General features: G+C 36.0%; 1 protein-coding gene across 6 annotated transcripts in view; it reads left to right on the top strand.

Moving 5' to 3' along the window:
- The window catches only part of LOC137031178 (insulin receptor substrate 2-A), a 36,879-nt gene that overhangs the window by 15,325 nt on the left and 8,677 nt on the right, over positions 1 to 12,877 (top strand). For 2 of the 6 annotated variants that reach the window (XM_067401902.1, XM_067401898.1), the window contains exon 3: positions 7,848 to 10,217. The exons of 1 other annotated variant lie outside the window; for it this stretch is intronic. In XM_067401902.1, the coding sequence (XP_067258003.1) occupies positions 7,848 to 7,852 (5 nt within the window). In that variant the 3' untranslated portion in view covers positions 7,853 to 10,217. 3 more of the 6 variants (XM_067401903.1, XM_067401904.1, XM_067401899.1) reach the window with 3 other exon arrangements.

The following is a 12,877-nucleotide window of genomic DNA, read 5'->3' as shown; positions in this document are numbered from 1 at the left end:
AGCAGCAGTGGTTTGACCATTGTTCCCCCTATGGTGCCAGTCTGCTCTTGCATTGCATTATAACATGCTTATGGTGTGTGAGTGGTGTTTTGGAGTTTGGTGCCCATGCAAGTGTCATTCAGTTTTTAGGACCATTAGAGAAGATGGCTGGCTCAGACCTATTCCAGGAAGGGTGGTTAATATATAATAGGGCTGGAATTACATATCAATGTAATTGATTACGTTGTTTGTGTAAATTAGTCGATTTGCATGGAATGCGTTGATTCGTAGTGCTGGACATGCTGAAAATCAGCTGTTATTACAAAAATATTGAGCCTGGGGAGTGTGGGATTTTTATAATATTATTGAGAGTGGGATTTTTTTTTTTTTTTTTTTTTTAATAAACGGAGACTGAATAAAACTGAAATGAAATACCACAGTAGCATCTATAAAAGAAAACATCTCATGACTCTCCTACCTCAAAATGATGAGACTGCGGCATAAGTATTTGGACAATTACAGCTGCGTTCTTACAGCGTTCTGTATTTATTTATTTTTTTTAACGAGCTGCCGTGGGTGCAAGGCATGATTCAAATGTTCTCGCTGCGAACTTATTACAAAGCATTTAACGCTATTGTTGGTTATTTAAAATATCTAGTGGATGAACTCACTTGGACTCATTTATCTAATTATGTGCTGTTAATCATGGTAAAACTTCATGGTTTTATGGACACCCCCATGTTTGATACTTTTTGCTCTCCGTTGGTTAGTTAAGGCTGATTTTTACTCGACGAGCCTGCAAGTTCACTTGGGTGCACGCAGAAAAAATACGTCATCGCGGCATTGGCAGTAGTGCGCATTGAGTGCGTGCGACCCCATTTCACATGGCGGTGTGCACTGCATTTTTTGTAACTTTCCGGGCAGCTCTGCTTCTGAAGATTCACGACTTCAAGGCGACTCTGGCAGAGCGTATATGTCTGTACCAGCACCCAGTTTGCACTTGTCTAAATTAATTGCTTAAATTTACAAAATGAGAAGCCCTTTTGATGAGAATTTTCATTTAGTTGTGTACATATGCCCTCATATCCATATATTTTGTTCTAATGTCACAAGTAGAGATCGACCGATATATCGATTCACCGATATTTTCCCCGATATTTAAGCATTTTACCATAATCTGATATCGGTTTTGTAATATCGGATTTACCGATAAATGCCTCCATCTTGTGGGTGTTTTGAGAACATGTTGGAAATAAAAGCGCTGAATTTAATTCTCTCTCTGTTGTCTGTGGTCATCACTAGTCTCATGAAATCGTCTACATTTTGCTGTTCATTCAGCGGGTCGATGCTCCAGCACGGCCACTGCATGTAACTTTTAACAAGATTTACTTGTTTAAAACACCGTAATTATATAAACATTTACTATATAACCATTAATTCGCTAATAAATTTCCAAGTAAACACAACTCTGTGGAAATGTATTATTTTCACGAGCGATTGCAGTTTGAGTATAGTTCTGTGCAAATGCATAGATAAACAGTGCTTTGTCAGCAGATATTTTTATAATCTAGAATGACAAATACGTTATTAATAATTCTGATATAACATACCAGCTGAGAAATGCAATAAAATTTGATGTTTTGTTTGTTGTTTTCCAATATTTCACATTTTACATTATCCAGCAAATAGTTCTTTGCTCTTTAGCCTATTAAACAGCTTATAAATCTATTAAAACTGTAGTTTAAAATGAAGTATTACATTTCTGCAAAGTTGATATGACTCCTGTCTTTAATTTATTTTCTCCATTTGAAAACATTAGACATTCTACATTTATTTTGCTTATTAACATTAGTGTTGCTGCTGATGCTTTTTAGAAATAAAATTTATTTTTGTAATATGACGTCTTTTATGTTCATTTTAATCTACTAATTTCCAACAAAAACAGTTTAGTCACAGTGCACTTTTTTATTTTTCTTAGACCCCTCTATTTATTGGTGTATAAATAAGATTTGTTTTGTTTTCTATGCAAGGAGGGAGTGATTTATTATAAATAAAATGGTTTGTTCAGTTCAGTGGTGTTATAATCGTGTTAAAAACAGAAGTATAACAGTAAATAAATATTGGTTCTGCATATCGGTTATCGTGCACACAAACACAAATTATCGGTATTGGTTCTAAAAAAAATCAATATCGGTCGATCAATAGTCACAAGTAATAATCTCAAGGTTCATGATTCTTTTGTGGATTTTACACTATTCTTAAAGGTGCCCTAGAATTAAAAATTGAATTTATCTTGGCATAGTTGAATAACAAGAGTTCAGTACATGGAAATGACATACAGTGAGTCTCAAACTCCATTGTTTCCTCCTTCTTATATAAATCTCATTTGTTTAGAAGACCTCCGAAGAACAGGCGAATCTCAACATAACACCGACTGTTACGTAAGAGTCGGGATCATTAATATGTACGCCCCCAATATTTGCATATGCCAGCCCATGATCGAGGCATTACACAAGGGCAGGCAGTATTAACGTCTGGATTTAAAGGGGCCGCAGCCTGAATCGGCGCATATTTAATGATGCCCCAAAATAGACAGTTAAAAAAATGAATTTAAAAAAATCTATGGGGTATTTTGAGCTGAAACTTCACAGACACATTCAGGGGACACCTTAGACTTATATTACATCTTTTAAAAAGACGTTCTACAGCACCTTTAAAAGTATAAAGTATAGTATAAATCAGGCTTTATTCAGTTGCGGTTGCAGAATACAGTTGTGTTTTCAGTTGTTTGATCATAAAGCTGTATGAACATATTCAAGTCGCTACTTTAATCTCCTGAATGAACAAAACATTTTAGGATTTAAATCAATAGATTAATCGATTGAAAAATAATAATCGTTAGTTCCAGCCCTAATATTTAACATTTGGCCAACCCAAACTGGACATCCTCAGACTTAAAATGGCCACCTTAATCTTGTGTGTGTGTGTGTGTGTGTAGGCAGGAGTGGTGATAAGGGTGTGGTTGTTGCTGTGGGGTATGCACCAAAGTCAGGAGGAACTCTGGGACCTTTGGTACCCCATCGGACCTGCCCTTGAACAATGAACCAGTGGCATTCCTGCCGCTCCAGACGCCGCTTTGCGGAGAGCACAAAGCGGCGGCATTGTGCCTCCACCATCATTGTTGGGTCAGACAAAGCCCTTTATCAAAGGCACTGTTTGTGTGCACCAGGGTCAAAGCAGGCCACTGTATGACCCCACTGCTCACCAGAGCTGTAACGGAATAGAGAGGGCACGTGAGGTTTAGATAGGACAGGTAGGACATAGTAAGACTGCGTAGAGGATGAATGTAAAGATAGTCATGTAAATGAGAAAAAGATCTTGCTTACAATAGTTTAAAAAGTGTTATTTTGCTGTACCCCCCCGGGGGCCCCCACACACATTTTCTTATGTATAAAGCTGAAACAACTTTCAGCATTTTTGGTTTTCAGTTTGACACACAAATGGGAAATTCTTGATAGAAAAAAACTTTAATAAAAGTCCATGTTGTAAAGGAAACAATAAGGTATTATTGCTTTGTATTATTTTCAACCAATAAATATGAAATGTTGCTCTCTTCTTGAATTTTCACAAAATGCGTAATACTAAAGCCAGGCACACATTTAACGGCTAGCTAAAACATTCTAAGACTGTGCTCAACACACAGCGATTGTTTCCTGTGACTGAAGCAGATTTATTATGGAATTTACACTGTAATCGCTGACTGAACGCAACTGGCTCTGTCTGGACGTGTTTGAGCGTGATCAGTCATAAGTATAAATTTACATTCATAATCGGTCTTACAATCATTAAGTGTGTCCTCGGCTTAAGGCAACTTCTTCCGTATGTAACTTAAAGGGCAAAAGATTTTCGGTGAAATAGGGTTTTCTTTGCCATCACTCCTTCAGATTTTTCGAATATATGTGTCTTCTCCTTCTAGTTTCTCAAACAACCAATGTAATAAATATTCTGATCACTATTAGTTGATCCAATGAGAGACACAGCATATCGGATATACTTTAAAATATGCACAAAGGTTTGTGGTTGGTACTTTTTTGTTTTTAAAAGAAATATCTTATGTTCACAAAGGCTTGTATTGTGAAATATGAAAATTTAAAATAACTTTTTTTTTTTTTTTTTACTAAAAATTTCAAAAGAACAACTTTTATTTGAAATGGAAGTCTTCTGTAACATTGTGAAGGTCTTTACTGTCACTTTTGATCAGTCGAATGTATGCTCAATAACAGTGTTAATTATATTTAGCTCCAAAGCCCTTTGTCGTAAATTTTATTCATTTTGGGCTTTATTTTAAAATCTATTGACTGCTAAATTAAAAGTTGTTGTTGCTCTGCTATCAAAATGACTAATTATTATTAGTGAAACAAGTCCACATACATTTGCTGTGACCGTATTTAGCATCCCTTTTGCCTTCTTGATAAGCAAACTGTCGTCTTTGTGGATTCTCCTTTCGTCATGATGAAACCGAGCACCCTGCTTACACCAAAGATGATCCTAATGACACAAATTTCCTCTCCATGCCAACACAGTTCTACTGGACCAATGACGTCTGTACGAGTTGGTGCCACCTTTCATAAGTTCATCTTCTAGTGAAAGAAGAGACTCCCGTGGGGTCAGGGGCAATCCCACTGTCGTAGGCTGGCAGAACAACTTCTAAAATAGGCCAGGAATTAAAAGGGAGGCAGCAGTGGGTTTGGTCATTGTCCCACTTATAGCGGTGGCCTGCTGTGGCATCGCACTATGACATGCTTGTGGTGTGTACGTGTGTGGTGACGCACATGGAGTTTGGTGTCCATGCAGTGACGCAATTGGTCTTGTGCTGCAGTTCACTTTTTAGTACAGCAGACCACTGAATTAGATCTCATTGATTCCACGAAGGTGGTTAATATATAACACATCAATGACCCAAACTGGACAGGTTGGCTTCCTTTTCTGTCTTTAGATTGGGGATTTTTTTGTCTGTTTGTGTATTTAATTGTTTGTTTGTTTTTGAGGAGGCACCAGAGTGACAATGGTGGGTAGATTGATGATCAGTGGAAGATGCAGCTAGTTCCCAGCTCCAAAAACCTCATTGACTATTACTTTCCTCACTCCCTTGTATAATTTAGGCTTCATTTTTCAGGTTGTTAGTGCCATGCTTCCTGGAAAACTACATTGTGGTTGGCTCCAAGGCAGGAAGAACTGAAAACTATTGGAAAATGAAAGCTGTCATTCACATTTTAGGTCATGCAGGGCTCAACAATAAGGATGGCCCACTGGCCTAGGGCCAGTTGACCGATCTGTCACTTGCCCCTTTGCTGCAGTGCTGTGATGCCACTGTAGAAGATCAATGAATGTAACATTTTCATCCAATTTTATGCAATCCACTCAAGACTGATTCGTATGGTTTGAAACGAGTATCTAGTGCCTCAACAAATTTCTTTATTCTCTCCTTAGTATCTTTTACTGTTGTATTTAGTTGTCTCTTTCTCCCCATCCTTCTCACCTTTCTGCTCTCTCTACATAATACAAAATTTCACATCCACAGAAATAACTCATCATCACTAAGTGATCCCGCACAAGAAAGATATACAGTAAAATAACAGCAATAATAAAGTAAAACGGATATAAAATACTAAAATAAAAGGATTTCTGCAGGTAATTGTGGTTGTGTTGGGTAATGTGTGAACCCATCTAGGGCACCATGTTAGTCAGAATGTTTTTTTTTGTTTTGTTTTTTTTAATATTCAGTTTTTCTTAATCCTTTGTGAGCATAAAGACTTCTTTCAAAAATCTTAAACATCTTACCAAGCCCAGACTTTTAAATTGTAGCGTATGTAGCTTATCAGATATTAAAATACATTGGTATTTTAAATTTTTAGCATTCCTTTGTGGTGGGGTCAGTTAAAATATTGACAGGGCAATGTTTTTTTGGTTTTTTTGGAAGCCTTGGGCTGGATCAGATATTTGATTATATGAAGGTGGTAGATATGTAACACCTGGCTGACCCAAACTGGACATTCTTAAACTTCTAAAACCTTGATCTTGGGTTTCTTTGTGTGTGGGCAGGAGGAGGGATGGCAACTTCTTGAGCCAAACTTGAAGACTCATATTTCTAATAAACAGAAGACAACACCAATGCTGACTCCAGTAGATGGGGTTTTTAGTGGCATCTCTCCTGGTAAACTGAGGGTGTGGTTGTCACAGTGGTGTAATAATGGTGCCAAGGTCGAGAGGAACTCTGGGACCTTTGGTTCCCCATCGGACCTGCCCTTGAACAATGAACCAGTGGCATTCCTGCCGCTCCAGACGCCGCTGTGTGGAGAGCTCTAAAAGCGGTGGCATTGTGCCTCCACAACCATTGTTGGGTCAGACAAAGCCCATTATCAAAGGCACTGTTTGTGTGCACCAGGGTCAAAGCAGGCCACTGTACGACCCCACTGCTCACCAGAGCTGTAACGGAATAGAGAGGGCAATGACAGGTGAAGGGATGTTATCCTTAGATGGGTAAAACTGGGTAGAGGATGAATGTAATCATGTTTTTCATGTAATTGAAAAGTGGTATTTTGCCTCTTTACTGAAAAAAGCGGTGTTGGTTATTTGTGCATACAAACAGTATGCAAGCTGTTACTGCATGTTGTTGTATGAATGAATGTTTTATCCCAAACAATGACTGTGTGAATGTAGCCTACATGTTTAAATGTAGAATTTTGTTACAGACATCTTTGCTTACAACTTAATTTTTTTACTTAAAGGGATAGTTTCCCCCAAAATGAAAATTGTCATAGTCTACTCGCCCTCAAGTCTTTTTTATTTATCTTTTAACTACAAATGAAGGTATTTTTAATGAAATCTGACCAATTTCTGTCCCTTTATTGAAAAATTCCACCAAAACTTTAACACTTCAAATAGTTCATAAAGACAGTAAAAGTAATCCATATGAAACAAGCAGTTTAAACCAGTGGTTCTCAAAGTGTGGGGCTGAAACCAAGACAAATGGTTGCACAGGTACTGCAGGGGGGCTGCGGGAGTTCAGCGGTTGGCGCTCTGCCTTTATAAAGCGGCACCGAACGCCTATTCCGCTGAATCGTTCTTCTTCAGACTGTTGACTTGTCACCGTCTGAACAAGCCTGACAGAAGTTTGTCGCCATAGAAAAGCACCATTTCAGCAGATGGCATCACAAGCTACTATTGTGAATGAGAAGACTGTCAAAAGAGCTCACTTCAGCCACTGATTATGTATTGTTCATACTTTTTTATTTTTTTTTTAATTAAAAGTTATTACTGTTATATTTTCCAATGATTCAACAACATAAAGTAAAACTTGCAGGTGTTTTTTCATTGAACATTTTTCAGTTTAAAGAATATTTCAGTTTTTATTATTTGGTCAGATTTTTAAAAAAAGGTTTAAATGTGGGCGTTACCAAAAAAGTTTGAGAACCACTGGTTTAATCATAGTTTTCTAAAGAGACATGATGAGCAGATTTAATTTTGACTTTTATTCACATATAAACATTGAACACAGAGCACAGAAAATACGGTAAACGGAAGTTTGCTTGATCTGCAAGAACAAACCTCTTTAGCGAAATGGACTTTTCAATGGCGTGACCGTTCATTTGTTTTTGAAAAATATTTTGCGGGTTTGGAACAACGTGTGGGTGAGTAAATAATGATGAAAAATGTAATATTTGGGTGAACTAACCCTTTAAACACTGTATATGGCATGTGACTGAACCATCAATACACTGAGTGATAAGATTAATTGAAGGGTAGTGATGGTATCCCATCTTCACATGGTTCATGGGTTAACCCTTACTCTCTTTCTCTCTCTACAGACTAAGGACGGTCTAATCAAGCTCCTGCAGAGATGCCAGATGACGCGAGAGCCCTCACACACAACCCTGTGGCACAGCAAAAGGATCCTGAGTTTTGCTTTAATGGACTTTTTTTATTATTATTTGTTCATGTGCTGTCTCAGAGCGCATCCATACGTTCTGTCTTGTACGAGTTCAGTGCTTTGTGATTTGTAATACAATGTTTTATTCGCTGCATAAAAAGGGAGGTTCATCTTATGAAGTCATGATCCACAAGTCTGGTTTGGTTAGGTGCATGCTGTTTACGAGCATCACGCGTATGTACAAATTGTATTTATTTCCCATAAAGATTTCAGGTGCAATTACAGATTTTAGTGTTTATGTTTACCGTTTGCTTAACAGAGAGAACATATATTGGTACAGTACAGACTGCAGATGGGATGTGACTGTACAGCAGTAGTTTTATTTTTTATTTTTTGTTATACAAATGTTTGTCTCCGTTAGGTCCTCACTTAATGTTACACACATCTTCAATTTTGGACTGTAGAAACCTCCTCTTTTTTTACCATCAACACTGTTCTGCAGTATCTGTGAGTGTCAGGCTAGTTAAGTTTGAGTCTGCTTGCCCTGCGCTGGGCCCCAGGTGTTTTTTGCTGTGCCTTCTTGGCATGTGGCGCAACCCAAACTTAGGCTTTTTTTTTTTTTTTTTTTTTGACCAGCATCGTCTCCTCTTTGCCAAGTGTGCTGGAGAGAGAGAAAGAGAGGAGGTGCAGGAAAAGAGGAAGGGTCTATTCTGGGACTCCCCTGATTTAATCTGCTGCAGTTGCTAAAATGCCACTCAGATAAGCACAGAGTTGATTTATATCATTCAAATAAATATAAATGAGTTATGTTTTGGTACCCACAGTAAATAAAATGTAACTTCTGCAATGTAGTGAACAAACAGCACAATACGAAGGTACGAAAGCCCAATTTTGTCTATATAAATCTTTATGCATGCTCCTGGCAATCAACAACATAAAAACAGCCACAACATTTCATTAATATTTTATTTATAATTAATTCTATTTAATATTTTAGTATTACCAATCAGCTGCTCTTTGTTCCATGATTCTCTTCTCTGTTCTGCGGTATGTCCTGCTTTGATCAGGGCAGCGTTTCCCAAAAGCATCGTAAGCCTAAGTTGATTGTAGCTCCATTGGTTTCAATGGAGCTACGATCAACTTAAGCTTACGATGCTTTTGGGAAACGCTACCCAGGTTGTTCTTTCAGGAAGTGGTACAGTTTATCGAACTGTGCTCCATGACTGATTTTTGCATTGTTCTTTAGTATATTTTTTCAAAGGAGTGATACGCACACTACTCAATCTGCAACTTTGTGTTCATTTGTCTTGGTTGCATAAGTTTAACAGCCTTCCTTTTTGTTTTGTTTTTACATTTCCTTGTTACTGCACATTGTTTTTAAAAGACAAAATCAAATGTGAAACTTGTGACAAAGAAAAAAAAATGCAAAAACAATGTATGGTATGGTCTTCATTGTTGTTCTGTCAGTGGTACGAAAGTGAACTTTGTTGTCTGGTAAAAGGATCCATTCCTCATGGAATTACCAAAGCAAGTCTTAACTAGCACATATTGGCCATTGAAACTCAGCTGTGGTTCTGTGAAAACAAGGTTTTACCCAGTGTCCAAAACTATCTAAAACCTAAAATTGCCTCAGTGTGGTAAATGAGACATAAAAAGGGTACAGGTTAGTCTTTTTCTGGCTAATATTAGCATAATATTTGTAGCTGTGAAAATAATCTCTAAGAGTTACACTGAAACATAAAAGCTTTAAATCAGCCAAATTCTTAAACTCTACATAAGTGTATTTGATATCAGACTTTTGCTATTGTATGTGATCAATCTGCTTTTTGCCATGATTTTCATTGATTAGTACAGATGTGCAGTGGTACAGCATTAATATGTTTTTCCCCCTGATATTTTATTTTTATTTTGTTTTAATAGCTCAGATCTTTTTTTGAAAGGCAATTCTTTAATTTGGCATCATTTGAAAATCAAAGAGATGGGTGAGTTTGTGCATCACCTTGTCAGTTGTGTTATTGTCAATCCTCATTAGTATGCTTTGGAACATTTGTGTTCTGTTCGCTGTTGTTTTTGAAGTCTATGCTTGAAGGACGACAAAGTTCAGGTGTTGAGTCTGAGAAAATACAAAAAAGGAAAATCTTTTTATGGTTGTGTCCATGTGTACATATTAATGCTTTGAATTATTTTTTTTTTTTTTCCCTGCAGTTTGAGAGACATTTCCTTTTTCCTCTGGTGGGAAAAAGAGAGTGAAAGCAGGCAAATCATTTGAGCATTGCTTAGTGTTTGTATTTATCTTTTTTTTTTTTTTTTTTTTTTGCTTTCAATAGAGCTATTACAATAAAAAAAAAAAGTTCCTGTGACACATTTCAGTTTCGTTTGTTTTCTGTTCGTATGCCTGTGAATGAAAAAGATGTCCACCATAGTTGAACTTTGATGTTTACCTACAGTAAGAACAAACAGTGACCCTTCTCTGTCTCACTAGCACTTCAGTGTAAACATTACATGACATATTTGATAGAATTATTAGTGAAGATTAAACACTCTGGAGTATTTTGCATCATCTGATATGATTTAATATTATAAGATGATGCAATAATAAATAATTTTGAAAAATTTATCCACTTCAATTTGTAATAAAATTTTATTAGATTTAAATGAAATGTATTTAAAGGTTAAATGGTTTTACCCATTTGTCATAGACTGGTCCAGTGTCAAAAATAGATGAGTTGTTTTGACCCCCCTTTAGGGGAATTTTGCAAATCGTAACCTTTTAAATGTCATCAGGAATAATCTTTTGATCAGATTCAAATTCAAATGGTTAATTCTGAAAAACATCACTTGTACCGTACTTGGCAGGCGTCCAATGTCTAACCACAAACGTGTCAGCGTGACCTGTCACACTGTAACACTTGAACACTTGAACAACTCTTAAATATAAAATAAGAATAACCAAATACTTGAAAATATGATGAGAATTAATATATATAAAGTATGAGTACATAAATATGAAATCGAAATTAAAACTGATAAAATATAAGCCATAAATCATTAAAATAAATATTAATAGAAATGCATGAATATGAATATTGACCATTTCGGATCCATCATGTATAAAACAAAACATCCTCTTTAGCACCTTTAAGTAGGCTATTGCTAATTTAAAATAAGCTATTTCACATAATCGATGTTTATATAGTAAACAAAATAACTGAATTTACACAAAAAGATCCAACTCAAAATATGCTTGATACTTAATTCTGATTCTTAATACTGTTTTGTCACCTGGAAGATCAAAATCTGCATGCAAACATTCACTGATGCTGGAGGCAACACACCACAAGAGCCAGTGGGTGTACGTTTTTGAACAGGCTTATTGGTGGAAATTGTTCTTAATTTATTAAAAAATGTTTTTTGTTTGTTTGTTTTTTAGTACTGCCAAAATAAAAACAATTTACCCCCCACCAATCACCAATCAAATGTTTACACCCCCTGATTTTTAATGCATTGTGTTTCTTACTGGAGCATCAGTGAATATTTTCACCATTAGTAATAGTTGTGTACGAGTACCTGAGTTGTCACCGGTGTGAAAAGAAGGATCTCAAAATCATGCAATCACTGTTGGAAAGGGTTCAAATATGCAGAGGATGCTGGAAAACCAAAGAATGTGCAGGAACTGGAGGATTTTTCTGAAGAACAGTAGGCAGCTTAAAGGGATAGTTCACCCAAAAATGAAAATTCTCTCATTACTCACCCACATGTCATTCCAAACCTGTATGACTTTCATTCATTTTCAGAACACAAATGAAATTCTTTTTGATGAAATCTAAGAGATTTCTGTCCCTCCATAGACAGCTACGCAACTGACTCTTTGACACTTTAAAAAGAGATTGTAAAACTAATCCATATGAATTGAGTGGTTTAATCCAAATTTTTGGAAGAGACTTGATCACTTTATATGATCACTTTTTATGATGAACAGATTTAATTTAGGCTTATTCACATATAAACATTCATCAACTCACACATCAGTTGTTGAAAACAGAGAGAACCAATGAAATTCGTTCTTGTGTGTTATCCAGCACGTTTGATCTTCCGGAAGAGGTTTGTTCTTGCATGTGAAGCAGGTTCGGTTTAGTTTCTGTTTCTGTTCAGGGTCAATGTTTATATGTGAATAAAAGCCTAAATTCAATCTGTTCATCATAAAAAGTGATCGAGACTCTTCAGAAAAAAATAGACTAAACCACTCAATTAATATGGATTAGATTTACAATCTCTTTAGGAACTTTCTGAAGCATCAAAGTGTCAGTTGTGCAGCTATGGATTGACAGAAATCTCTTATATTTCATCAAAAAGATCTTCATTTGTGTTCAAAAGATGAACAAAAAAGTCTTTCGGGTTTGGAATGACATGAGGGTGAGTAAATGATGACAGAATTTCCATTTTTGGGTGAACTAATCCTTTAATGCTCAGGACAAAAACAGTCATGGATCATGACAGTCTTTCGGGAAAGGAAACAACAGTTAAGGGTAAAAAAAAATAATAATAATAAAAAAATATATATATATATATATATATATATATATATATATATATATATAGAGAGAGAGAGAGAGAGAGAGAGAGAGAGAGAGAGAGAGATTCCTTAAATGTTGTTTCCTTAAACCCAAAATAATTTTTACAATATTTTTCCCCCTCACTTTGTGTAATTTTGTATATATTTAAATGACTGTGGTGGCTCATTTGAAGACCCCCAATATATGCTAAGATATTCATTCTGTAATTATGACCAAGCATCAAACTTTTTGTCAACAAAAAAGGTATGGAGGTATTGATATATTAAATTAATTAACCATGATTCATTTTGTGTTTCCAGAATATTTTAATTCTGTATCTAATTCTAATTCTGTTCGGTTCATCAATAAAAAAGGTTATTAATGTTTTAAAAAGAAATATGGTCATGATCTCAAC

Source organism: Chanodichthys erythropterus, chromosome 11 (assembly GCF_024489055.1).
Source record: "Chanodichthys erythropterus isolate Z2021 chromosome 11, ASM2448905v1, whole genome shotgun sequence".
In the NCBI taxonomy this organism is placed as follows: Eukaryota; Metazoa; Chordata; class Actinopteri; order Cypriniformes; family Xenocyprididae; genus Chanodichthys; species Chanodichthys erythropterus.
This window is presented reverse-complemented; position numbering and strand designations above follow the sequence as displayed.